The following is a 27438-nucleotide window of genomic DNA, read 5'->3' as shown; positions in this document are numbered from 1 at the left end:
GTATTAAGGAGTGAAGTGGACGAGAGGGGGGCAGCTAGAAAGGACAGTGAGAAAAGGAACAGAAGAAGGGCAGAAATTGAGGGATCAGGATGGACGGATAGAGAGCCAGTGGGGGAGGAGCGATGGCATACCTCCAACCTTATATAGGGTGTGTTTGTCTGGAGGCTTCAGCTGCTCCTCTGGGGAATGTCCAGGAATAGAAGGAGGTAGAAGAGATGAAGGTGGAAAGAGAAGGAGAAAAAGAAAGAAAGAAAAAAAGAAAATGATAAAATGAGGACAAGTAATTTCCTCTTGGTGTTTTGTTCTTCCTCTTCACACCAAAATATTCTAACCCTTCTACACCTTTTTGTCTCAGCCAACAAGAGGAGAAGCGGCTCTGGAAAGTCTTGAGTTGGGCAGAGCATCAGCTGGTGCTGTCAGTCAGGCACGGGCACTGCATGAAGGAGGTGACATAAGTCGGACGGCATGGAAGCTGAACTTGCACTGCGGCCATCAGGGGATGGCAGGGGTGATGACTGAGTGGGGTGAGAGGAGGTTAAGAAGGAAAGAGGAGACGCTGAGGATCAGAACATGGAGAACAGTAGGAGGAGGGTGATGAGGCAGAGTGTTGGGCGAGGAGTGAGGGCAAGGATAAAGAGTGGAGAAAAGGTCTCATTAGAAGAGGAATGGATCAAATCTGCAAAGAAAACTAAATGCTGAGGGCAGGTCAGCCATTTGTTTTCTCCCACTGACTGATTAGAGTTTGAGTTAGACCTAAAGTGGTTTAAGGTTTCTGGGATGGAAGAAGGAAGAGCTTTCCTGCTCAGATGTTGTTTTGTTAGATAAAGGATATGATATCTTGAGCAACACAATAAAACAAACAAACAAACAAACAAAAAACAGCTGAACAAAAAGCACAATGCTTATTAAATAATCAGTCTCTATTTAAACAACAGAAACACACAATATCAATTCATAACAAATAAATAAATAGACGGATAGGTACTCTTAAATTGATTTTTACAAACATATGTGATACAGCATAAAGAGCAAACAGACATAATATTGATTAGTAAAAAGGTTTGTCACAGCTCAGCTTTGAGCTAAATGCTAATGACAACATGCTCACATTGGCAATGCGAGCATGTTGATGTTTATCCGGTATAATGTTTCACGTCTTTGCCATGTTAGCATGCTAGTATTTTGCAAATTAGCAATAAATACAAAGTACAGTCATTCAGGTTCCAGGTATTTGGCCATAAAGTTGTGGATAAACAGAAATTTTCACCAGATGTAACCAAGGTTATTACAGGTCAAATGTTACTGTGTTGCATAGAAGGAAATACAATACAAATGGGGAGTTCTAAATATACACATTTTCCATCAGCGTACAGTAACACACACACTCCAGGGAGTTATTTATGTCATTTATGTCTTCTACTTCACTGTGTCTGAAATAAAGTCAGGTCGAGAAATGGGTCTAGACACTTTGAGTATTTGTTCCAAGCAGGCATGTTTGTCCAACTCTGTAGCAGCCATCCATTTCACATATCCATTTCAAATGCACAGATATAGAAAGCTTCTATTGTGTTTCACATCAATCCACACAGTAGTGGTTGAGATATTTGAATCCGTGTTGGCTTGTACAGTAGACAAGCGATCATTATTTAAGCTGCTGTGCAGGCAAATGTTTGCCCCACAGGAGAAGAGGAATATTGGTGTAGTGGTGTAGGTTTTTTGCCACTAATTTTATCCCTGAACTAATGCATTTAATGTCTTGGTTGATATGCACAACATATTTTACATTTATGCACATGCATAGGCTACATATTTCACTAGTGTGCCACTAATTTCACCCCCAACATTAGTGGCACAATGTGTCTATTTGGAAAATGAATATCCTAGCTTGGAAAAGGAAATGTCTGCTGTGTATATGAAATATGAACTCTGCTTCCATTTCTTTTTAAAATGCTTAATGCTGGAGTTGAAACACACCAATGTTCTGCTTTGTTTTGATGACAAATGATTTATAGTACTGTTTAGTGGTCAGAAAATCTACATTCAGTTTGTTTTGCTGACAGATTTTTAAATTGCTTTAAAAAAAAAAACAAATGCCCAGAGATTCCTATGCTATAACCTACATTGTGTTGCTAATGCATTAGGTAAACCTAGCTAAAATATATGCAGTCTAATACAACATCCCTGCAACATACAGTGCCGTCATGAATGTTATACTGCTCATTATCTCTCAAAACTCTTAAAAACTTCACTTTCATAGTTTGTGATACTGTTGAATTTGATTGTGTTATGTGAGTTTATATGACTGGTCTGAAGATGATGATGGTTTATTGTGAAGATTGTCAGTTTGGCGTAGCTCTGTCAGCCAGGAAAATTTCAATGTTTCGCCATACAACAGAAATACAAAAGTGTAAATGCATGTTAAACCTAAACAACCATATAGGTCATTTGTAAGGAGTGCCAGACTTATTGTCGTCATGGTAACAATAATATGACCTGTTGAAACATACCGGAGGCTTGCATACTGGACCTTCACTGTTGCTGGTAACAATAATGGACACACTGACGGCATATTAGCACAAAGATTTTAATATCACATTCGAGTGTAGCGTGACATACTTTGGTCCTAATTGCTGTACGAATTGGTTCAAAGGTTGGTTCCCTTTTTCTGTACATTTGATTATTGTGTCAACATTTCACCGCCATTGGACGGTTCTCAGTGGAGGGACAGGAAACTTGAGGAGACAGAGGCAGAGATAGAGAGAGAGGGTGAAGACATGGTATGCAGCAGCGGTCCCCAGCTGGACTTGAACCAGGGACGATGCTGTTATGTGGTAGATATGTGTCTTAGCGCTGCCAAGACATCTCAAGTTTGACAAATCTGTTATAGCGGCTTCAAACATTTGAATGAAACTCTGAGCAGCCAGGCTGTTGACTGGATGTAGACATAAGGCCAAAGGTCATGTGTCCATCAGTAAACCTGTGACAAAATGTGCATGTTGCAGCACAACCTTGTATGTTGGTGATGAGGGAGAATTTTATGTTGCACCAAGTTATTGAAGATCCAGTGTTGCTCTATGATCTACATTTACGAGGTAGTTTGCTGATTATATTACGTTTCTTTTCTAGCTACAAATGCTACTGTTACACTACGTTTTAGCAATTACCATTAAAGCGTAGCTGTCACCAGTGGCCACAGAAACTATTCAGCAAAAGTTACATTAGGCTTGCTTTAAAGCTGCATTTATCAATATCCCCAAAATTGAGTCAATCAGTTGTACAGATAAAGTAAAGAAGTGTAAAGTGTGTAAAAGTGAACATAGTGGAGCATTTAGCAACCTCATGCAGAGATCATTTTCTCAGTTGGTAGCGAGTGAAAGCAAAGCCAAAAGAAGAGTGAAATTGGACTTACATTTATCAGGTGCCCAGAAACGCAACTCCAGATGAATGTGTATCTGTGTCTACCAAGTATGTAATTTGATAACTGTTTGCTAACACATTAGCCAAAACAATCTGCTAAAGCGCTGAGTTGGTTGTTGTGTTTCTATCGTCTTGTTTTGACCTTCGCCTTTAGCGGCCATAAACAGCTTAATTTGAATTGGATTACTTTTATATTATTCATATCAATCATAGTGTTAATTATATTTTTCATATCCATTCATCAGTATTTCATGTGATCACAATCTTTCTTTGGGGCCAGCAGAAACAAAGCATTGAACACAATATTAAAATAATATCACCTTTTTAGACAATATAACAAACAGTTGCCTCTTTTCACATCAAGCAGGCGTGGAGTTGTTTGTGTAATGACCTTATGAATGTAAATGCTTTAAACTCTGTTTTTGGTCTCCACCAACCTCTGAAGCAAAAACTCAGGTTCTTTAGCTGCTAAATGATTCACTATATTCACCAGTTACTCTGCAGGTAGCACACAATCGGTTTCAGGACATCTTTGTTTTCTTCAGAAACAGCTGCCTGCTGTTGATCTTCATAGACTCACTGACACAGCTACTGATATATAAATTGTTATTTTCAATGCTGAGATAGTGATGCTATTTAATCAACCTGGACTTTTCATCTGATCTATAAAGCAGTGAATGGCCTTATTTGTCCACAATAGATATAAGACTTCACAGAAATGTCATGCCCAGACTCTCACTGTCTGGTGGGTTATTTTATATTCTGCTGAAGCCTTTGTCGTATTCATTCTGGTGATTGCTGAGAAAGCCTCTCGGACCACTTATGCACTGAATCTGTCATTTCCTTTAAAAGGTGCTCCATTATTTTTCTTTTCCCTAATTGAACATATTCTGCGCTTTTTGATCTCAAGATAAGCGGCCTGATAAGTTATTAGCAGTCACAGCTGCTCTTGTTTCCATGGCAATGAGACACTACTGTGGGCATAAATAGATCTCCAGTGAGAGAATTGACAGGCAGCAGAGCCTTACTGCTTAAAATTCCAGAGTGTGCATCAAGATCAGCAGAGACTCCGAGATTAACTCATGTTTCCATCAGCTGACTTGGTGGTCTGAAGTGGAAAAGAAATCCTCGGGGTTGTGCATTTGATAGATCGCATCTATCAGACATATACAGGTCCTCACTCCTTGTTCATATTCATAGTGTATCTGTGTTTTAGCAGTGTAGCTGAGGGGATGGTGATGGCCTGTCAGCCTACCAATTTGGTTCAAACAGATGGATAAACATGAACTTCAGACATTCATGTTCCCATTAGGGGGAATTGTAATAATTCAAACTTTTCATCCAGCAGCATCATCAGATCAAAATTTGGTGCAAGACATTCCCAGCCTCAGCTGTACTTTTGTGTTTAGTGCTAATTAGCAAGCATGCTAACATACTAAACTAAGATGGGGAGCATAGTAGACAATGCCTGTTAAATATCAGCATGTTAGCGTTTGTCGCGTCATTGTGAGGCAGAGACGCTCACAAGCCAATATTTCAAGTTCCAGTCAAATCTGAAGTCTTTTAGCTACAGTCCAAGTTAAGTCTCAAGTCTTTGAGCTAGTTTCCAATGCTTGTAGATGTCTTCTTTTAAAAAAAAGTTACGCATGATAATAAGAAAGGGAATGACATTCAGCATGTTAGATATTTCCTTGATGTTAATGTGCCAGAGTCCCAAATCTTGTGTCCATTGTGAGCATGTTGGCATGTAAGCATTCAGCCAAATACAATTTCACAGAATCAATAGCGCCACGCCAGCCACTGTAGACTCTCTAGTTTCATTACATAAGTAGTGAAAATTTTTAAAAATTATATTTTAAATTTGCCACTAAAACCTTCAGCATGCGCAGTTCAGAAAAGAGGTGAATTTCATGACGTCACATCCAGACTAGCCCCTGCACCACTGCTCATCCCGGACAAATCACCATCAGTCACAACAGTTGGTATTAGAAACTGAAACCTTTGTGATTGGGAAAAAAAAAAAAACTACAGATCCCATATAAAATTTGTAGTGCAACACAGGTTCTTGTGTCATTGTAACCACGCTCTCCCTTACTCTTTCCATGTTGTCTCAGCTGTAATCTCTGCCCTGGGTTGCCTGTTTGTGGATATATGAGACGGTTTTGTTTGTTTACTTGTTGATGGAGTGACAAACCAACAGCTAAAACGGTTAAAGATGAAGTACAGCTGTGTGAGATCACAAGTCCACTTGCACGCCTCTTAGGTTACAGATGTCATAAGTCCAAGGGCAAGTCAGCAGCAGCGAGGACAGGGAGTCAGGCAGATAGATGGGCTAACAGACACTGAGAAAGGGGCAGAGAATCTGTGCATGCAGGGAGGTGTTAATCTGAGTGTGCGCGTTTGTGATGTGTGTAATCGTGCATGCACTGGGGTTCTTCTACAGTATGTGAAATCAAGTGTCCATCCACACTGAGATGCCCAGTTGATCCTCTGCCAAAATAACCTCCAGCTGCCAGATGCCTGCGATGTGTTTTCTTTTTTTTTTTAAATAAATGTCACTGAGCTTGTCTGTTATCTAAATATGGGGGATCGGAGAGTGTGCCACACAAGGGGATGTCCATCACGAGATTGTAAGAGGGCACAAATTAAAGTCGGATTTGATTGGCTGGCTGTTGTCTGAGGAGGGGGGCTCTTGCCCAATCCTGATCATTTTCAGTAAAAGTGTAGAGGGATAAGAGGGTACTTATGGAGGGGGGTAAAGCCACAGTCCCACCTGAACTGTGTAGAAGGGAGACTGTATTTCCCAGACGTCTGTTGTTTTTTCTGGTGTCTGTTATTCAGCACAGCCGGCCACCATGGTAAGAAACCGACAGCTGAGAGGGAGGTAAAGGGGGAAACGACTAGGAGAAGGAGATTTAGTTTTAATGATTCTTTGAGGATTTGCGTTTGTTTTCCACTGACGAGGATTAAAAACCAGGTGGCAGAAGATGGACACTATTATGTGAAACGAGACGAACTACTTCTGCCCACCAGCAGTCATCCAACAAGTCTTCATCTGCAGCGTAGCTGGATTTAAGTGCTGCTTTATCTCCTGGAAATCATGAATTTCTTTGGAATTTAATTTGGGGCTCACACTTTGCTTTGCTGCAGACAGAAAAATGAATTTTCCTTTTTGGTAACCTGCTGTTGGAAACTGTACATGTTTGCAGAGAAAAAGATTTTTCTCTGGTTTTGTGCTCCATCACTTAAACTCAGTCTGATTTGATATTTAGATTTGGAGGGGGACGATACTAAAGATAGAAAGCTCACAGCTGAGGAAAGTGAGAAGACATGCTGACTTTCCTGAGAGTCCTAACTTAGGACATTCACCTTGAGAAAATTCCTCTCAAATCCTCTCCCAAGTCTCACCTTAAATTCAGCTTTAAATAGAACTAAGCAGTGGGTTTGTACGACCTTCCATATGTTGTGATATTGATGACTTTCTGTCAAGCAAACAGGGAAGGAGGGAAAATTTGTCAGTGTCCTCCTCAGCTACTGCGAAAGAGGGGTCTGGATAACAATTAAAGGGGAATAGCACTCAATTTTCTGTGCTGCGCTTTGAGATACTCCAGTTAATATTTCTCCTCAACTTTCCTCTTAGAAAACTGAAGCAGCACTTGGGACCAGACCCCATGGTGTTTCTTACTGTTTTGTACATGTTCGCATTGTAAGCAACAAGAAAAAGAAGCCAGCGCTGTCAAGAAAGATTCCTATTAGTTGTACGATTTAAAGTTGCAGTGTCATTAGCAGGTTAAAGGATAAATGTTTGGTTCAGACTGGGAACAGCACACATCAAAATCAGTATAAAAACCTCAACATAAAACCTCAACTATTCTCTTCCTGCTCAGAAATATTGACTAGACTCATTCCTAAATTTGTGAGTAGTGAGTTTTATATTGAGTGGCGTTCCCCTTTAAGAGCCGTCATTAACGCGTGCAGACAGCTGGCGGGGGATTAAACATGACTTCTTACCTGACCTAATGCTATTTCCAGTCTTTGGCTGTCACTTCGTCCATAATAGTTCAGTCTCTGGCTTTAGGTTTCTCCTTTGGTTTTCTGTGGCCTGATGGAAAAACATAGCTTAAATATAAGGAGGAGGGATCATAGCCCACTGGAACGTGCAGAAAAATACACGTTTTATTGTGTCTTTACTATAACACAGACATAACTTTATATCACCACTAATGACTGTCTAAAGTATACTGTAGGATTTTACTGTTTTAAAGTGTTTTTCCGCCCTCCCATGCAAGTATTGATTTCCATCTATGACCATTAGTCAAACACTGGTCAACTGAATGGCTGACTCCAAGATCACACACACTTTGGTATGTCTTGACAAGTGTTTACCTGTAATCCACAGTACGTGAACTGTAGTAAATGGGCTAGAACCTGCAGTAATGTTGTGTTTCGGCTGGAAACCATCAGCTTGCTCAGACCACGGGATCACGGCTTACAGATGCTTTTGTATCAGTGCAGCTGCAGCAGTAAGATGTGTGTTTGAGTGTGTGGTTTTGTAGTGAACTGATGAAGATGTTGGTATCCTCTCTGATTCTAGTCGCTCCTCACATCCTGCTCTGGCATTAGGTCATTAGGTCACTGACATGACTGCAGCTGCAGGTGTATACAGCTGACAGGAAAGTTAACTTCTCTCTCTCTCTTCCCACCTCTCCTTTCATTCTTCCAACACTGCCCCTCCCGCCTTTTTTCATTTCCTTCTATCAAGCCCACTGACGCCCAGAGCGATGCCCGCTCCTTCCTGACTGAGGAGATGATTGCAGGTCAGTCCTCTTATCTCCTCCACTACATGAATGGGTTAGTGGATCATACTTGAGGGTCCTCCGCTGACTGTCATCTAAACTTCCTAGTGTTTGTGAGGTTTCAGATTGACTGAAACTTTCTGAATTTGAACTGTTTCCTCGTCACTTCCAGAGTTCAAAGCCGCCTTCGACATGTTTGACACAGACGGTGGCGGTGACATCAGCACCAAGGAGTTGGGTACCGTGATGAGGATGCTGGGCCAGAATCCCTCAAGGGAGGAGCTGGATGCCATCATTGAGGAGGTGGATGAGGATGGTGAGATCATCGTGTGACAAGAAACATCTGAATTCATAGACTTTTAATGGACTGTGGCCTCAATTCAATACAACAGAGAAACGTGTTTTGTGTGACTCCAGATATTTAGTATGGCACTTCCATAAGGTCGTGGAGTCTGTGACGAGGTCATGGTTATCAGAGAAAAGTTGAATCAAAGGCAACTGAACTCGGTTGTAGGTACTTGAAGCCGAGAGGCTTCTGCAGTTGTGACTGACTGACGAGGAGAACCAGGTATTCAAGTATTTACAACCGAGTCCAGTTCAACATTTCTTGAATAAGGTCGGGGTATTTGTGACGGACAGATTTTAAAGAGAATCATCACAATTGAAGATGCACAAACTCAGAAACAAGCTCCAAAAACACCAGATCCTACAATTAGCATAATACAACTCAAGTGGTTTTGATTAAACCCTACCTGCCCTCTTATTTCAATTTCCATGCCCCCTGTTTATAACAGATCTTCAGTCAAATATTTGAAGTAAGCCTTATACAACACAACCTGATAACATCATCAGGGTTATTTTTAGACTTCAAAAACCTCTGTCGGGAGCTACAGATGTTATGCAGCTGTTTCCCAGGCTCAGTAGGATTCCATATGATGAGTAAACTGACATTAGGCGAGTTTCCATCCAGCTGTTTTTGTATTTGTAACAGGTGCATAAAAAACCTCAATAGAAACAGATTCAGCAAATAAATGTTACTTAAATGTCACTCAAGTTACTCTTTTAATTAACGGTGTTGCCCCCTCTTCCTCTGCCGTGGAGAATTAGTGCCACCTATTGTTTATTTTGATGAACCAACTCCTAAAATTCACATGATGGTATAGTGGAAGGAAGCGTGCATAAATTTACATTTTGCTTTCCCCATTTTCTGAAAATTTTGTTAAAATTTGGGAAATATTTGGATGGAAACCTGAGTATTTATGTGTAACAGCAGCTCAAATAACTTCCTAGAACGCAATTAACATCATAAACCGATGATACGGTTGTATCTAAATGTTTGGTCTCCCCTTGGAAATTTCCATATTTTGCTATTTCTGAAGTGAAACTCTCAACCCTCATAGAAAATGGACGTGCCTTTCTTCAATTGTTAATTTATATTTTATGAACTAAAGAAATTGGCAAAAAAAAAAAATTAGGTCATTAGGCTTACCTTATCCATACCTGAGACCTCATCACGAAAGTCAGCATCTGAAAAGTCTGCAAAGCAACATCTGGATAAGCCAGAGACATTTTGGAAACAAAGTCTGTGGAGAGATGAAGTTAAAATGAACTATTTCACTACAATCAGAAAAGGTGAGTTTGGAGAAAACAGCAGCAGCTCCGAGGTGGAAATATTCTGTCTGGGGTTGTGTGGCACAGGAAGCATTGTACGGACGGAGGAAAAAATGGATTCCACTAAATATTCTGGATTAAAATGTCCTGCAGTCAGTCAAGAAACTAAAACTAAAACGAAAGCTGGCTACCACAACAGAACAATGAAGCAAATCAGACTTCAAAATCCACCATGAACTTCTTTAAGAATCACAAGCACACATGCCACAATTACTGTTGAATTTTCAATGTTATATAAATAAGTTTGCGAAATAAAAACAAATTCCTCCCACCCTCTCTCCCTCCTCACTCATTCACCTCCCCCCTCTCCTCAGGCAGCGGCACCATCGACTTCGAGGAGTTCTTGGTCATGATGGTGCAACAGCTAAAGGAGGACCAGGCCGGAAAGAGCGAAGAAGAGCTCTCAGAATGCTTCCGTATTTTTGACAAGTATGACACTCAATACTAACATGAATCCAAATATGTACACTATAGAATATAGTGTTGGTGCGTTCAAGAGTCATATACTGTACGTGTTGAAAAGTGTGGATCAATGCATCTGGGGCATCAAGTGTCTTAATGCTTAAGATAAATAGTGATATTAAGAATATAGATATTTTTAATATAAAGTATATTTAAAAATTTTACTGCAGGTATTTCATATATCTTATAAACTTATATGCTGATATATCCAGAGCATTTATATATGCGATGATAATATATCCCCTTAAAAGGCAACATCACTCTTGACGTAGGGACATATGTCATATATTATATTTCTCTGTGGGTTGTTTCTCTTCACTGTCAGCTGTCAAATAAAGACAAAATACCAAGAAACGTTCCTTACAAAAAAAAGAAACCATTGGATTAAATGACTTTATATATAATGTCAGATGCGTTGCTCTAAGTGAAGAAGCCAAAGGGAATTATCATCAAAGCAATTTAGCATCTTTCAGCTCATTGTTTCGGTTTTCTGACCCACATGCTCCCTTTTTTCCTGGCGCAGTTTTTTAAAAAAAAAAAAACCTCTGATAAACTCACTGTACACCACCTGCCCAGGATCACATGACAGACGGACAGAGGTTAGCAGGTAGCTGGTGAACATAGTGCAACATTTAGCTGCTAAAAAGCTGAATATGTAACTCAAGAAACAAAAACAGAGCTAAATTGTGGGTGAAGATTGATACATGTGGTTCTGCTCTTTTGACTTTTCAACCCTGGAATATCGCATCAGTATCAGCCTCAAACATCCACTATGGTTTGCCTCTATATAGAACTTGTTGGTATTGATGAAAACTGACCTGCCCTTTTTAAAGTTAAAAGTTTTAATGAGTCTCCACGGTGCAGTTTGTGTGGTAATGTAACAGAGCAGGGAGGAGAAAGATTCATTTTCACCATGAACTTGCTTTTCTTCAACAGGAACGGAGATGGCTTCGTCGACCGCGAGGAGTTTGGAGAAATCCTGCGTCTCACCGGTGAACCAGTCACGGAGGAAGATATAGATGAGATGTTCGGAGAATCAGACGCAAACAAAGATGGAAGGCTTGATTTTGATGGTAAGATCAAGCCACGTAGAGTTGATTATCTAGTGTGTTCAATAATGTCTGTTATGTTTACAGAGGGAGATAAAAAAACAGTCTACACTTACGAATCCACCAAGTGTCAGTGGTTTAGCTTGATTACAGCAGACAGACTGTCAGCTGTACCTTGAGCAGAAGAGGGGTTAGCTCTAATATAATGTAATGTTTAAAAGAATAATTTGACATTTTGTGTAATATACTTGTTTTCCTTCTTTCGGAGAGAGAGGATCAACACAGCTTTCAAATTTGTCGTTCAGTATGAAGCTGGAACCAGCAGCCTGTTAGCTTAGCTTAGCATGAAGACTGAAAACAGAGAAACAGCTAGCCTAAGCTATTTCTGTACAAAAAGCGAAGTGAAAAAAATGACTGGTCAGCATGACTTCCTGTGATCTCTGCTGCCAACCTCACTGTGTCACCAGGACATCACTCTGCCTGGCGAAAACAGAAAACAGACCAGTATAAAACAGTCTATTTTTACACTTCAGCTGTTGTTTGGATCAAACAATCACAAGGTGCTAATTAGCAAGCATTAGAGGTGCTGGTAGGCAGATTTTGTGAGCTTTGAACAGAGCCAGGCTACCTGTTTCTGCCTGTTTCCAGTGTTTATGCTAAGCTAAGCTAACCAGCTTTTGGCTCCAGCTTTGTAATCTATTAACGGTCAGATATTTTCAGGTTTTCACAGTGTCCTCAGAAATTTTTTGTAACCCAACCCTGATACGTAATTCTCCACGACTTCGTCTCTGACCTGGGGAGCTCCTTGGTCTTCATGTTGCTGATTAGTGGTGTTGCCTTTCAGAACAGGTGTATTTATACTGACATCATGTGATGGATCATGTGACACTTTGATCGCACACAGATTTGACTTAATCTACTAATTATGTAACTTCTGAAGGTGATTGGTTGAACCAGATCTTATTTAGCGGTTTCATCACAAAGGGTAAAGCATTTTGTTAGGTTCATTAGATTAAAGCCAGATAAAAACCCATTTTTAATTCTCGGTTATAATGCAACAAGAAAGGGAAAACAACAAGGGGAGGTGAATATATTCACATGGCAAAGTGAAGCAACACCACAACATAGACATTTACCACTGCAGCTGTGTTCTCATCTGACTCTTAGAAAGCAAATAAACATATTTCCCAAAATGTTCAGCTATTCCTTTACAGAGGTCCCTGTAGATGAAATGTTTTTTGGTTCACTAAGATCACATAACATGCCTGTGATCGTAAACAGGGTTGGAGTGGAGGGTAAATCAAATCAAATCCAAACCACAGTGACCCAATTCTATATAAAGTTTAACATCAAACCAACATCGGTTTATTCAATGAATATGGATAATAAGAGGACGACAGTTTATACCATCACAAACCTACACACATGGATAGGATATCTATGTGTACATTTGTATATAAAGTAAAGACACATGAGGCGTTTAGATGAAAATAAAATGTGGCAGTCTGTGAACATGACTGGAGCAGACAAAGAAATATTATTCCTCACTTTAAAATCATTCCAGCTTTAGAGTGACAGGAATAAAGAATTGATAAATTGCATATATTATCCTATATTAAACATCATAATCACATGTTCTCCATGATTTCACATGGACCTGATGACCTCACGTACAGGCTCTGAGCCAACTAATTTGTTAATTTGTTCACTCATTCACTGATCGGTCCGGTGGCTCGGTGGTGGCTCGGTTCATTGACTGCTGCCCCCTCTTTCTCTTTCTCCAGAGTTTCTGAAAATGATGGAAAACGTCCAGTAATGAGACCAGCTCTACATTCCTTTGTGCCCTTCCTCAGAGAGAATATGAAGCACACTGTCTGATGGAAATGTGTTCAGAGCGGACTCAAAATGCTGTAAAAACCCTGTACGATCATGAATATGATGCAGTTTCTGAGACGTTCAAATGGATACAAGTGAACCGCCTTCATCCCTACCCCCTTCCCCTTCTCATATGAAACCCTGGTGCCTGGTGAGGAGATCTATAAATATCCGTTCAAACCTTTTAAGACGAAGGCACTTTCTCCCGGCCTCCTCCTTGCGTGGGCCACCTCCCAGCTGTCAATTTGGCAGCTGCTGTTTCTCCAGAAATGCTACACCACCTAGCCGTAGCCCCCACCCCCCCATACTCAAAACTGAATCTCTCCTCCACCCTGTCCTGTGCTTTCTAAATAAATCAGCTCTCTCCTTCCGCTCATTGTTCATCTGAAAATTATTCTACCACGCATGCCTCACATGCCTTATCTTGTCTGAGTCCTGTCTGTTTCCTTTATCTCTCTGTGGCCTTTCTGGGAATGCTAGATGACCACTGTCTTTCTGGCCTTATGATTCTAAAATACACACACACACACACACACACACACACACACACACACACACTGACACACCATCACATGCACTTTCTACATCACCAGCATCATCGTTCCTTTACATGCACACCAACATTTGTTTAACTACAACTGGTCTTATGTCCCTATTCCTGTCCCAACCTCAAACTGGCCTCCATGCTGGACTTTGCAAAATACCTCTGTTTGCATAGATAGTGCCTTACACCGACTTCCCTGTCTCATTCAATACTAGAAAACTGTCATTTCTGCAGGACTGATCTTCACGCAACGGTCTCCCAGCACAGAGATCTGACTAAGCCCCACTGTGAGAGGTAAAGCCGAGCAGCCAGCCAGCCAGCACTGTAGGCTTGAGACAGGCAGTCACAGAGCAGATGAGTTAATTCTCCCTTTGGAAAATGCAGGTCTCCCTCTGAGTATATAGCCTGCAAGCCCCCCACCACCTCTCAAAGCATCATCCCCTCCCCTTTCTTCACAGCTGCTCCTCAGCATCCTATCCCCCTATCCTGTCTCTCACCTCAGGCCCTCCCCTCAGGAACTGCCCGCCATATAAGGAGCATCAGGTTGTGTTTTTCAGTGCAATGTGGCACTGAGGTGCGTGGGTACCCGCCTCGCTCTCTGCAGCCTAAAATTTGCCTTCTATTCAGGGCACGGCTAAAGGGGTGGAGGTGGGGTGGAGGGTGGGGTGGGTTAAGGGGTTGGGTGAGATTGGGGGTCCACCTCACAGCATTTTTCTCTTGGTTTTGAGTTGCATGCCCAGATTGAAACGCCATCATCACAAAACCCATAACCTACTTTAAAAACTCTTGCCACCCCCCCCCTCACTCACCACGGTCTTATATTTACAAAGCCTAAATGGAAATCAACAGTGTGAACTGACGAGCTCCAAGATCTGTAGCTTTCTTTTTAAAATTCATTAAATTTCAGTTTATTATTTTAGGAGATCAACAATGAAAGTTGCGCCATTTCTAGAGAGTAACGTGTTGCATACTTTTTTTTTTTTTAAAGTATATGAATAATTTTACAGTAAATCACAGCTCAGTCTTGAGTCCTACCTCTGATGATCTCAGTTTTAACAAACCAGCTGACACAAAGAATGATATATCCTGTGCGTATTTGCATTCTCCCCCAAAAACTTTAGCATTATTCTTTCCTTTAGATTTTTCCACCTTGACCCAGAATCCCCACAGTGCTAAAAAACTCCTGCTTTACTTCTTTTACATTCTTAACCTTGCAACTTCAAGAAACAAGAGCTTTCCCCTCCAAAGTGTGATTGGCTTGCCCTGGCCCCAGAACCCTAAAAGTTCAGGATACTAAATCTGGAGGCCTGTGAGAGGCAGGGGGCGGGACCTGGCTGTCCCGTTTAAAGTGTGTCTGAACCTTCACTTGACGTCTAGTCTCTCTGTCGGGGTGCACACGGATTGACCACTCCTTTGGGCTTTTCTTTTATCCTTGGATATTTGGGGGGGAAAAGCTAATCCACAAACATGGTAAGACCAGTTGTGCAAATGAGCTGCTGCAGCTAATCAGTGCTGAGGCCAACCTGCCATCAGTTGTTAACCAATAATGATGAGAGCCTGTGAATTAATCATTGACTAATAAGGGGATTTGAATGGATAAAAATCAATCCGCTGAGTTGTTGAGAAGCATGTTCTTCTTTGGTCAATAATGCATAAATGTTTATCTGTTGGCTTCCCTTAAAACAATTCCTTATTCTAAATATGACAGATGAATTTTAGTTGAATTTTAATTGAATTCTTACTAATCAGGCCAATAACTACACCTGAGACATTTATCTTGCATGCAAAAATGCTCTTAATCTACGTAGAAAGTTAAGAATGGGTGCTGGGAGCAGGGTGGGTCTCAGCTGTGGATTCTGCTTGGGCGACAAATTCCCGGGGATTGGATGTCTGCAGGCCATATACAGCGAGCCTAATGTGTTGAGCCTGAAATAGCCGCACTAATTTTCACCATGCGCGCGGAACCTGTTGAGTCGCGGCCACTTATTTATCCTACATAACTGAAATGATTGATGAAATTGTTATTATCACAAACCTTAATCATTACAATATATCTATTTCTGAAATGTGTCATCTGTGCGTCATGGCATTTTTTTACACGTTTCACTTACAGATGTTGATTTTATTTTAAACATTCCCAGTGTCTTTCTTTGAATGAATCATGGGAGCAGTTTATGACCTGGAAATTGACCGTTGCGAGGCTCAATGTAGCCTCTAGGTTTTTTAATGGAATAATGAATGAAGCCTACATGAATTCTGTAGTGAATGATGAAGTGACAGAGTGGACCCTGTTTTCTTCCAGACTGACGCGCAACAAGAGGCCCGCTCCTACCTGAGCGAGGAAATGCTGGCTGGTGAGTACAGGCCGCAGTAACGCGTTACTTTGGCACCAGTACTGTAACAGATTACTAATGATAATGATGATATTCATTTATCACACCTCTAAATATCAAGATGAAATAAGCCATCCAGGTTTACTATTCCTCATTTTCAGAATGAGCTCCATTAGAAAAGGCAGACAGTACGAGATGCTTTGCGTGGGCTCAGTCCCCGTGGTGCTTTGTACTATTTAAATGAGCAAAGAGATGCTCAGCACAAAGCCGCAGTGACGACAGATGTGTTGCTTCAGTTATTCACACACAGGCAGATTTCACAGTTTTTCAGTCTGTAGAGACATGGAGAGGTTTTCTGGACTTGAACCGTTTCCTCGTCTCTTCCAGAGTTCAAAGCCGCCTTCGACATGTTCGACACCGACGGTGGCGGTGATATCAGCACCAAGGAGTTGGGTACCGTGATGAGGATGCTGGGCCAGAACCCGACAAGAGAGGAGTTGGATGAGATCATCGAGGAGGTCGATGAGGACGGTGAGCGACGGATAACTCTGATAGTAAAATGTGTCTTTACGCACAAGCAACACAATACACCACAAGTATTAACAGTAGTAGTAGTAGTAGTAACAGTATCTAACACTTTGAAACCAAAGCTACTTCTGCTTGATTCTGCTTTAAATTACACAGATCAGTAAGACATAGAGATCCAGTGTCTCCTTTCACTGTGGTTCATGCGTAAAAATTGTGCGCAAAGACAAGCGCGCTGTTGTGTCCAACATGGAAGCGCAGGGCACTTGGCTGACCTGACCACCGTTAATCAGTTATGTGGCTTCTTCCTGACCCTCAGGCAGCGGCACCATCGACTTCGAGGAGTTCTTGGTCATGATGGTGAGGCTGCTAAAGGAGGACCAGGCTGGCAAGAGCGAGGAAGAGTTGGCAGAGTGCTTCCGTGTGTTCGACAAGTACGTTCACACTGTTGCTGCACCGTGGTTCAGTTATATAATATTATACACAGATTTTTTTTTTTTTTTGGCTGGCAGTATTTTGTTTCCTTATGTTAGTGTTTGTTTATGTTTACAATTTCTGTGTTTTGTCCAGGAACGCCGACGGCTACATCGACAGAGAGGAGTTCGCCCTCATCATCCGCAGCACCGGCGAGCCCATCACAGAGGATGAGATTGATGAGCTGATGAAGGATGGAGACAAGAACGCTGACGGCATGCTGGACTTTGACGGTACGTGCATGATGATGATGATGATGATGATGATGATGATGGTGATGGTGATAGCAGCCTCAGAGCATTCCTATATTTCAGATGTTTGATGAGATTTTAATAACCCTAATATTGGCTACTTACAGTTGAATTTATATATTGTGTAAATTGTGAATTATTTTTTCAACCTTTATCCTTTGTGAGGATGATGAACACTGTGTTTGGGGTAATGACTCTGCTCCATCGCCTGTCTTTCCCAGAATTCCTCAAGATGATGGAGAATGTGCAGTAAAACCAGAAAGACTCATGGACATTCCTCCTCCCACCCCCTGTGAACACATCTGACTCCCCATTGACGTCCTCAAACTACCCCCCCAGCACTCTTCCTCCTCCTCCTCCTCTCTCCTGTCCACCTGGTTCACTGCCTCTCTTCTCCATCCTCATAGTCATCCTCAACAGACAGCTAGGGCACCCGGCGGGGGGGTCGCTGGCTGGGCTACACTGTTCCCCAAACCCAGCTCGTCTGTGAATGCAGACGGCCTACGGATGCTGCGCTGACACTGTTCACCGTGACAGGACGGCGAGGCTGCAACGGGGAAATTCGCTGCACACACCTTTTGCAGTATATGCATGGCGTAACATGTCATCCGCGACCCCCCTCACCTCCCCCTCTGCTGGTAATGCTCTGATCTTGATGTAGTCTAGATAGATCGGCGGCCTGTTACCTGCTGCTTAGACCAATTCATCCAAACACTTCACTGTACAAAGAAGTAATTTGCTTGAACAGAATAAATGAAACTAACACATACTCACTTGTAGTTGGTCTGTCATATTTATGGTCTGTGTAAAAAATTTTGTTTTGAGGAATATCAATAAAATCTCTTTGTTTCTTCTTTTTGTCAATTTCGTTTGAACCACAGCTAATTTTATCTGTGCTGAACATCCAAGTAAGTGCTGTTCACATCTGTAGGGGACCCACAAAAACTCCATTAGAATTACTTAACAGAGATAGATAATTGACTATGAGGTCATACATTTTTCAGGTCCAGAACTTGTGGCTAGGCAAGTGACTGCGGTAATGTCGTCATAGGATTTAGTTAAGGGTTCAAGCCTGTCCGATTCTCCACACTGGAAATCTTTATCAGAGCTATGGTTTTAACGATGCATATGATATACAGTGAGTGCAGTGTGATCGCAGCTGCATTTTGATGCTTCGGTTGATTTGTGCATGAGATGTTAAGCCATAATTGGTCACTGTCCAGAACTAAAAGAACAGCCTCTCCTGGGTATTCTGGTGTAAAAATTAATATTGATGACTTTGTGAATTTAATCAATATTCAAGTTACTTTATTTAGACAGTCGCAGGCGATATGACACTTTGACATCACTCATCCTTGTCATACCATCTGTAAAATAATGCAAATCACTCGTCACAAAAACAAAAAAGTTTGGACAATAAAATGGAGTCTGAACAAAGATAAACCAAATGAACAGCAAAATTAGATGTATGTAAAGAAGTGTCCCAGGGTGAGTTCATGAGCCATAATTTGCTTCGTCGAAAGCTTTCCGGGCTCTCTTCAGCTCCTCGTTCATGGTCAGCAGGTCTTTGACTCTGGCGAACTTCCTTGGGTCTTTGCGAATCAGAAAAACGATGTCCTCCACCTGGACGCGGCCCTGGCGTCCGATAGACATGGCTTTGTGGGTCATTTCCGTGATGAACTCGATCACCAGGTCCTCCAGAATATCCACGGACTCCGTGTACGGGTTCTGGTCGTCTCCGAAACCGTACATCATACACCGGAGCTCCTTGGAGAAGAGCCTCTTCCTCTTCCCGTGGCCGACGTCGACCCCGCTGGTCCCGTCATCCAACTCCTCGTCGAACCCAGTCTCGTCCTCCTCATCCGCCATTTCTGCTGGAAAACACACGGACACATTACGTTAACATAAACTTTTACATTACACTTACACTGTTATAGTACGTAGTTAATGCACAATGCATAACTCCGGGGGAAAGAAACCCATTACCTCTCAGTTCAGCCGGGATAACAACACAGATCTGTGATCTCTGTTGACTTCCGCCTCAGATTCTTTGACTGAGGAAGAAATTCAGGGTAAAAACGTTACCTACTAAAAATACTGCCCCGTGTGGTAACTTCTTCTGAACTGTGTTGTCCCCCCGAGGAATGATCCGCATGATGTTACACTACAAAGTTTGCGTATATTAATCTGCCATATTGTCAACATGACTCACGGTAGGTTTCTTTAATATCACATTTTGACTGTTTTCTTTGTTTGCTCCGGGAATATGCTTTAATGTTTCTAGACAAAACAAGGCCAAACTTAATTCAAACAGATGGTATTTTAAACATTGATGGCGTTTGAATGGATCACCAGCTTGCTGTATTGTAAATTAGCAACATATATTTAGCTGTTTCTCGCGTTTTGTGTGTATTATTTAAATGAAACACTCCTCGGGTACAATCGCGAGCAGTGTGAACTAAAGCAGAAAAGTCACATTTTTGTTAAATTGCATTTATTTCCGGTGAGGTATTTGGAAGCCGAATTGAAGAGTGGCTCATAACAATTCAACGAAGGCCTTAAGTCTTACTGCATGTGGCTTGTAGGTGACAAATCAATACTGCAACGGTTAAATGGAGAGATTGATCGGTGGAGTTCAGTATGCGGGTGTAGTCAGAGCAACATGACACGTAACGGGGGCAACGCACTGTGTACTCTGTCACCAGTTGCGTTAAGCGAGTGGTGATGGTGAAAGCTGAACGTAGTTTACTGTCTACATCAAGCAAATAACTGCTTTTTGTACCGAGTTAGCTTATTAACTAATAGCCGCCACACAATGCCGGTCTACACAGCAGGCTAGTGTCATCTAAAGGGGTGAAACGCTAGTTAGCGCTGAAAACAATAGGTCCCGTCAAACTTTGCCAAACAACGATCTGGTGAGTGCTACCGCTGCCTTTGGCTAATATTAGCCGAAGCTGTCCAGGAACTAACTCAGTTCCTTTTTTAATAATTTGTCGGTAAATTGTACTTAACATTATGTTATTAGTGGCTTAACGGCTAGCTGACGTGGTTTAGCGGTTAGTTCACGGTGGTTGTCAAACTTGAGCTAAAACTAATGTTACCGTTAAGCTAACAGTGCACCAGGGCTTATTTACAACTCAAAAAAACTGTGCTTCCTCACTGTACTCAAATGCAACCTAACTCCCTCCCTCTTCCCCGCTTCCACACGGGGGCTCTCCCTCCTAAAGCACTCAGCCATGGCTGATGGACAGGGGTGCAGAGTCAGTTTGGAGATGATGACCTCTACAGCAGCTGTCTGAACTGGACAGCTGATCCCAGCAGCCCTGGATGGCGTGCCCCGTCCAGTTCCTCTGCCGGGGGCTTCGCACCGTTGGACTGGTTCTCCTCTACTATGTCTTCTCTATAGGCATCACCTTCTATAACAAATGGCTGATGAAGGTAAGTGAAGGTGTTCACTGGCTTCCTATTAGTAACATGGTTCCTCCTTTTTATTTAAGAATATTAACGAAAACAATCTAAGATGAATCGCTGCTTTTGCTGTCTGATGGGTTAAGCCGTATGGTGTTTCTCTCTGGGGGTGTCTCCCAGTGTCTCAGGATCCAGGACCTTGAGACAGTGGGAAATATCCCACCTCAACTGTGTGAGATGACCCTGTCTTTTTCTCTCTCCCTCAGGGATTCCACTATCCCCTTTTCATGACGTTAGTTCATCTCACCATCATCTTCTGCCTGTCGGCTCTGACGCGTCGGGCAATGCACTGGCGGACAGGGAAACCCCGTGTTATTCTAAGCTGGAGAGATTACCTCCGTAAAGTGGCTCCCACTGGTGAGATTTTAGGGGAGCCTTGAGTGTTTTACCTAACTGTGTTCAGAAGGCAGCTCAAAGTGTTCAGAGAACAGTGAGCTAGAAAAGGGACTGACAGTCAGCTCTTATCATGTTCACTGACATAATCTTTCAGTGACGAGTACTTTGGCTAAAGTCCACATTGATAGAAACATGACATCACAACTAAAGGGGTAGTTGAAGATTTAAAAAAAAAACAACAGAGCAGCAATCACAGCAATTAACCGTCATTAAAAAAGTAGATTTATTTGATATATATAAATGTTAATGTTATGATTGTCTCGCCCCTTTTTCTGTTTTGTCTTGAATCAGTAACAGGCAGCAGACAGTATTCCAGCTATGTAGCAAAATATCCATGCTCAGAGCCTCAAATGAGCTGTTTTCAGTGTTATTTAGATAATTATGAACTCTTACAGTATCTCTTTTCACCTTTGATGTCCTGCCTTATTATTCATAATTGATAGTTAGAAAATAGTACACCAGAAACAAAGGTGTTCTAAATTCTGTCTGTCTTACCCAGCCTTGGCCACAGCATTGGATATTGGACTTTCCAACTGGAGTTTCCTCTTTATCACCATCAGCTTGTAAGTTTGTGTCTTTGATTTTTTTTAAACAGAAGATATGACTTCAATATGAAATGATAAACTTCAGCTTATTAGTGTTTCTATTTAACCTGTTATTGGATTGTTCCATTCTACCGTGGCTCTTATCTTTTGTCATTCAAGGTACACTATGACCAAGTCGTCAGCTGTTGTCTTTATCCTCTTTTTCTCTCTGGTGTTTAAACTAGAGGAGCCGGTAAGTGACAATTCTTTTTTATTTTTAAATTATGTGCTATGGTGTACATTAAAGGTCCCATATCGTATAATGTGAGCTTTCCATATCTCTTTTAATTATAAAGCAAGTTTAGGTTCTATTATATATTCTCCTTTGTATGAAACGCCTAGTTCGGAGGCCCAGAAATTACTTCCTCATCCTATTGACATCAATACGTCTGTTGGTGCTGCCCACCTGCAAGCTTGGCACACCCCCACACAAGGCTCAGCACATAACTACTTATAATAATTATAAAACTACTCCAAGTTACAAATATTGTCATCCGAAGTCTTTGCAGACTGTCCAGTCCTGACAGTGGGTACGCTTGTTTCCTGCTCCGGTCCAGCTTAATTCAGAGGGGGGAGGGGCGTCTGACTGAATAGAGTACAGTTTAAAATGTACAGAAGAAGAAAAATAATGTCTTTTTAGAACATTAAAGCATTTAACTCTATTTGGGTCAACACCATGAATGAACTGCAAAAGTGTAAAATATGAGCCCTTTAAGTTTGTACAGTGAAATATTTTTGTCTATAGTTTAGTAGAAGTTTGAGAATAAAGCAAGGTAAACATTATACCTGCTTATTAGCATCGTCACTGCGAGCATGTTAGCATGCCCACCATCAAACGTGTCCCTCTATCTATCAATCAGTTTTACTTTTATTTTCCATTCCATCTTCTCCATTTGTGTTTTTTGTGGATCTGAACTTCTGCTCCTCTTCTCTATTTCTGTATCTGTTTTGTTTTTTTTGTTTGTTTCTCACCATCTTTCTCTTCTGTCCTTTTCAACCAGAACCCATTCCTGATCCTGGTGGTCCTGCTGATCTCCAGTGGCATGTTTATGATTACATTTCAAGCGCAACAGTTTAACCTGGAGGGATTCATCATGGCGCTGCTGGCGTCCTTCATAGGCGGGATCCGCTGGACCCTGACTCAGGTCCTCATGCAGAAAGCAGAGCTGGGTCAGTGTTGAATATATGTTGAGCACACCTGTTGCAGCTGCTGTGCTTTAGGGCATTTTAGCCACATGGACACCTAAACTCAACTATGACTATATGCTCCCTCACTCCAGTGACAACCCACCCTGAATGAAATGAGATATTGAGGTAAACAGATGAACAAACTGCTACCTGTGAAGAATCTGAAAGAGGCAGAATACAAATGAAAACTTGTGAATGGCATTTTAGCTTTTCACCAAACACCTTCATCCAACTTTTACTTACTTTCAGTCATCTCGCGATGCGCTTCACAACCCTCTCACCTTGAATGAACAGATAAATAAGAAGGTTCATGTGAAACCTTTGGGAGAAGCACTGCAGCAATACAAATGTGAAGAATAATGAAATTAAAACGGTATAATCAACGGGCAGCTAAGAGAAGAATTAAACAGATGTCTTACAGAACTATTCAGTACATCTGAATTTGTAGTTAAAGGATGCTTTGCCAATAACTGTAGCAATGATTTTTAAAAGCTGAAACTCACTCAAGTTTATTGTTTTCCTCTGTCAACCTTTTTTTTTGTTTCATCCTGTTCCTTCTTCCAGGCCTTCAGAACCCAATAGATGCCATGTACCACCTACAACCTCTCATGTTCCTTGGCCTCTTTCCCCTCTTCCTTTATAACGAAGGTGAGAAACACTCCGAAGCTGCAGTTCTTCTTCCTCACTGCAGTAAAGAGTGATCAACTCTATAGTCCTGGTTATAGTGTTTCAGTTGTGTTCAATGAAAAATGTTATATAAACATTACCCAGCCTCAGTAGCTTTACTATTTGCACTCCAGTAATCCAGTCTTAATGATCACAGTGTGATTTTTGGTAGTTAGGAGATGGAACCCTAGTAAACACTGATTCACTGATTTGATACCACGAAATTTGTTTGTAAATTTTTCATACCGTTTTAAAACAGCAGCTGTTACTTTCTTTAATGCAGTGGTATTGGATTGGTACTGGGTATGGGAATTGGTATCAGGAAGGAAAAAATGATATAAGAACACCTCTAAATACAATTATGTTCATTTACGTTCAGTTTCTCTGCATTTTCTGATAACAAATCAACACTGATAAGGTATTTCACTCAGGTTTAACCTTAACGTGCTCAAGCAGTGCTACAGGTGACGTTTAGCACCTTATTACCTCTTCATAGAAGCTGATTAGTGTCTTGTAAGTAATGCCTTCATTACACACCTCTCTCTCTGCAGGGCTGAGCCTCAGTACCTCAGAAAAGTTGTTCCGGGTGACGGAGCTTTCACCTCTCCTTTACTCACTCTTCACGCTGGGCATCGGCGGCTCACTGGCCTTTGGTTTAGGCTTCTCAGAGTTCCTGCTAGTCTCTCGAACCTCCAGCCTCACTCTGTCCATATCAGGGATCTTCAAGGTACTGTTTCAGTTCAGTGTGTGAGCTCACTGTGTTGGCTTTTATTGGCTTATTATAGGAGTCTATTAAGCCAAAACACTACAAACAACTATGCTGTTATTCTATCTCTGAAAGTTTCTGGGTCAACTTTGATCAACTTTAGTTTTTTGCTTTGTAAAGCCTGATGAGGCTGCAGTGTTCTGGTCTTGTTCAGACCCACTAAATACATCCTTTCTTTTGTCCCTGTTATTGTCTTGTTTTCCTGTAGGAGGTGTGTACTCTGCTTTTGGCAGCAGCTCTGACGGAAGACAAATTGAGCGGGCTTAATTGGATGGGATGTGTTGTGTGTCTGTGTGGCATTTCATTGCATGTGGGACTCAAGACATATTATTCAAAAAGTAAGTTCATTTTTATTTTTTGTTTTTGTTCATTATATGGTCTGAAAAAAAGTCAATCAAATATTAAAAAATCCCTTTTAGATATGTTTAATGATATATAAAATGTGCTTTGAATAAGAATTTGTGTCTGATATGGTTTTTCTTGTTTAAAAACTTAAAAAATTAAATCTGTTCCTTCTGTTTTTAATTTCAAAAGTTTAACTACTGTACACAAGATGTTTCCTACCTCACTGAGCAGGCTTCAAGTTTCAACATCACACTTGTGTGAGTTGCCTATTGAACCGGGATTGGCTTCCACACTCTTTGTGATGCCACAAAATCATGCTCGTACATGCACGTCTTACACAAAGATTTAATTGAGCACAGAGAAGCTTTCCCTCTTCAGTCGGAAAATGTGACAGTAGCGTTTAGTGTTACTCTCTGTCAGGTTCAAACATCTAACTTAGGTAACAACAATCACACACATTTCTGAGTGGAGGTGGCCTCTAAGAAGTGATGATAATGCTGACAGTGTCAATTTTGTTTTATTTTCCATCAGATAAGGTGCCGTCTTTAAGGCAGCTGAACAGTAAGAGCCCGGAGCTCGAATTGCCTTTACTGCAGCAGACCAGAGACGAAGCAGAGGAATCAGCTGCTGACGAAGATGAGGAGCAAGAAATCACTCTGCACTGACATCACAGGATGTCAGTCCTTTACAACTCTTCCATCAGAGGGTTTGAACAGTGACGCCAAATAAATGCTGGAGCACTTCCAAAAACTGTTTGGAACACACTGCCACAAAAAAACAGGGAACAGCATCTTCAACTCTTTACTTCCACTGATCCTGTCTTCAGGCGAGGCCAGGGCCTCATTATCAGCTGTACAGTAACTGTGGACTTTGAACGTGACATAAGTTATGATGCTTTGCCTTAGGGCCGCTCCAGAAACGTAGCTAATACATGCAAGTGTCAACAAAGTATGATGTATGGAGGAAGAGAGTGCCACAGCTTTAGATGATACTTTCACACCTTGAATTGTAGTGGGTCATTTTTCTTTGCTAGATACTTGTCACTGTGGAAACATCTTACTTTGGTATATATACCTATACATATGTGTATATAGGTATATATTAATAGCATTCTGCAAAATGGCACTTGCCCCCACAGAATAAGCTGTTAGGAGACTGAAGCGCGGTTACAAGTGTTTGATTAAGTGAAAATCAACTAGAATTTGAAGTGTTCTTGTATCCTGGTAAGATAATGTAGGAGCCGTGGTAACCAGATTACATTATTTATTTGCCTTTTAAATATGTAGCCTGGTTCTGAAAAGAACATCCTTAAGTTATTTTGTGTAGAAGCGAGAGCAATGGCACGTGTTATATGGGTCCAGAGATTCCTATTTTTGCAGATGGCTTTGCTGATCTTGTTTGTCGGCTGATTTATCTGCTGTACAATTCAATACAACCAGATCAACATGATCCGTAGGGCTGCAGTGATTATCATAATCATAAATAAATCTGCAGGACATTTTTTTGACTAATCAAATAATTGTTTGGTCTAAAAAATGTGAGGAAAAAATGAAAAACGGCCATCACAACTTCCTAAAGCCTTAAGGTTCCTCTAGAAATTCCTTGTTTTGTCCAACTGTCTAAAACTCACATTAGACAACAGCAGCAATTCCTCATATTTTGTAGAACCTTTGAGATAGTAGGAAATGTTATATTTATATTTGAAAAATGACTTGAATGGTTAATTAATTATCAAAGTTACAGATTCATTTTCTGTTGACTGACTAATTTTATTGATCAAGTGTTTGAGTTGTAGAAGCAAAAATGGCTGATGCCAAGCCCTGTCTCAGAAAACAGATGTCCTGCACCTTTGCAAAGGACGGATTGATGTCAGGTTTGGTGGCATGAAGACCCTCTCAATGTGATCATTTTTTTATTTTTTAATGGTATGTGTCCTAATACTGGAACATGTCACAATAAGGTCATTTTTAATCAAGTTTACTTCATAGTCTCTAACTGAACATAAAGGATTAACTGAGCTGCAGAGTTGTAGTGGTTAATGGAGAGATGTGATATGATTATACCTTATTGTGCCTTGTTAATGTTACAGCATTGAAAAAGGCTACTTTTAAGAGCTTATTATATATATATAATTAAATCTGTGATTATGCAGCTGAAGTTCTTCAATTTTAAGCCATTTCAGAGGGTAAACGTCTTTGAATGTTTTCTTTTTTTTTTTTTTTTTTACATCATGAGTTTCTGTGAAAATGCAGCATTGTTGCTAAAACATTGAGAAATAAAGTTAAAATAATTTAAAAAATATCGTCTTTTTTAATTCAAGCCCACTTCAAAATCTCTTTTTCTCCTTCTCCCTTATCGGCTTAGATTTTATTGCATTCCTGTCCATGCTAACTTGAGCTGTCATTGAGGTAACTGAGTTTATTTACATTCAGCTTAGTTAACTGTGCTCCTGCAGGGAACACAGGTCTCTTTAAGTCTGGTTCTTATCCAATAATCGAGCCCTACTCCATCTATAGCTGGAAAGGTTTCCCCAGCAAAATTCTTACATTAGAAACATTTCTGTTATTGTACAGTGAACATTTTGAAATTTAAAGGTCCCATATTTTACACTTTTCCAGTGTTTTATTA

The 27438-nt window shown here is 41.0% G+C and overlaps 4 protein-coding genes across 6 annotated transcripts; 3 read left to right on the top strand and 1 right to left on the bottom strand.

Annotated features, from left to right (window-relative positions):
- The first annotated feature begins 6164 nt into the window (after positions 1-6164).
- LOC111661881 (troponin C, skeletal muscle) lies at positions 6165-13641 on the top strand. Its single transcript, XM_023415571.2, has 6 exons — positions 6165-6275; positions 8180-8234; positions 8386-8529; positions 10199-10313; positions 11283-11419; positions 13180-13641. Exons 1-6 carry the CDS (start codon positions 6273-6275, stop codon positions 13209-13211), a joined length of 486 nt encoding a protein of 161 aa, XP_023271339.1. The 5' UTR covers positions 6165-6272; the 3' UTR covers positions 13212-13641.
- A 1533-nt stretch (positions 13642-15174) lies between these two features.
- tnnc2.2 (troponin C2, fast skeletal type, tandem duplicate 2) lies at positions 15175-18261 on the top strand. Its single transcript, XM_023415572.2, has 6 exons — positions 15175-15284; positions 16117-16168; positions 16535-16678; positions 16992-17106; positions 17243-17379; positions 17619-18261. The coding sequence occupies exons 1-6, from the start codon at positions 15282-15284 to the stop codon at positions 17648-17650; spliced, it is 483 nt and encodes a 160-aa protein (XP_023271340.1). The 5' UTR covers positions 15175-15281; the 3' UTR covers positions 17651-18261.
- Positions 18262-18675: 414 nt separating this feature from the next.
- On the bottom strand, positions 18676-19530 carry taf13 (TATA-box binding protein associated factor 13). 2 transcript variants are annotated; one of them, XM_023415573.2, is made up of 2 exons: positions 19384-19530; positions 18676-19271 (listed from the first exon to the last, which is right to left on the bottom strand). In XM_023415573.2, exon 2 carries the CDS (start codon positions 19264-19266, stop codon positions 18892-18894), a length of 375 nt encoding a protein of 124 aa, XP_023271341.1. In that variant the 5' UTR covers positions 19267-19271; positions 19384-19530; the 3' UTR covers positions 18676-18891. The 2 variants fall into 2 exon arrangements, with proteins under 2 accessions (XP_023271341.1, XP_023271342.1); XM_023415574.2 differs by having other exon boundaries at positions 18676-19268; positions 19384-19517.
- slc35h1 (solute carrier family 35 member H1) lies at positions 19505-27109 on the top strand. Of its 2 annotated transcripts, none has more exons than XM_023415569.2 (10): positions 19505-19610; positions 20625-20835; positions 21072-21222; positions 21761-21824; positions 21966-22038; positions 22847-23015; positions 23598-23681; positions 24251-24426; positions 24674-24803; positions 25342-27109. In XM_023415569.2, the coding sequence occupies exons 2-10, from the start codon at positions 20725-20727 to the stop codon at positions 25473-25475; spliced, it is 1092 nt and encodes a 363-aa protein (XP_023271337.1). In that variant the 5' UTR covers positions 19505-19610; positions 20625-20724; the 3' UTR covers positions 25476-27109. The 2 variants fall into 2 exon arrangements, with proteins under 2 accessions (XP_023271337.1, XP_023271336.1); XM_023415568.2 differs by lacking the exon at positions 19505-19610 and adding an exon at positions 19985-20312.
- The last annotated feature ends 329 nt before the right edge of the window (positions 27110-27438 follow it).

The sequence above is a fragment of the Seriola lalandi genome, unplaced genomic scaffold (genome assembly GCF_002814215.2).
Source record: "Seriola lalandi dorsalis isolate HSWRI2012SDOR001 ecotype SW California unplaced genomic scaffold, Sedor1 jcf7180002054554, whole genome shotgun sequence".
NCBI lineage: Eukaryota > Metazoa > Chordata > Actinopteri > Carangiformes > Carangidae > Seriola > Seriola lalandi.
This window is presented reverse-complemented; position numbering and strand designations above follow the sequence as displayed.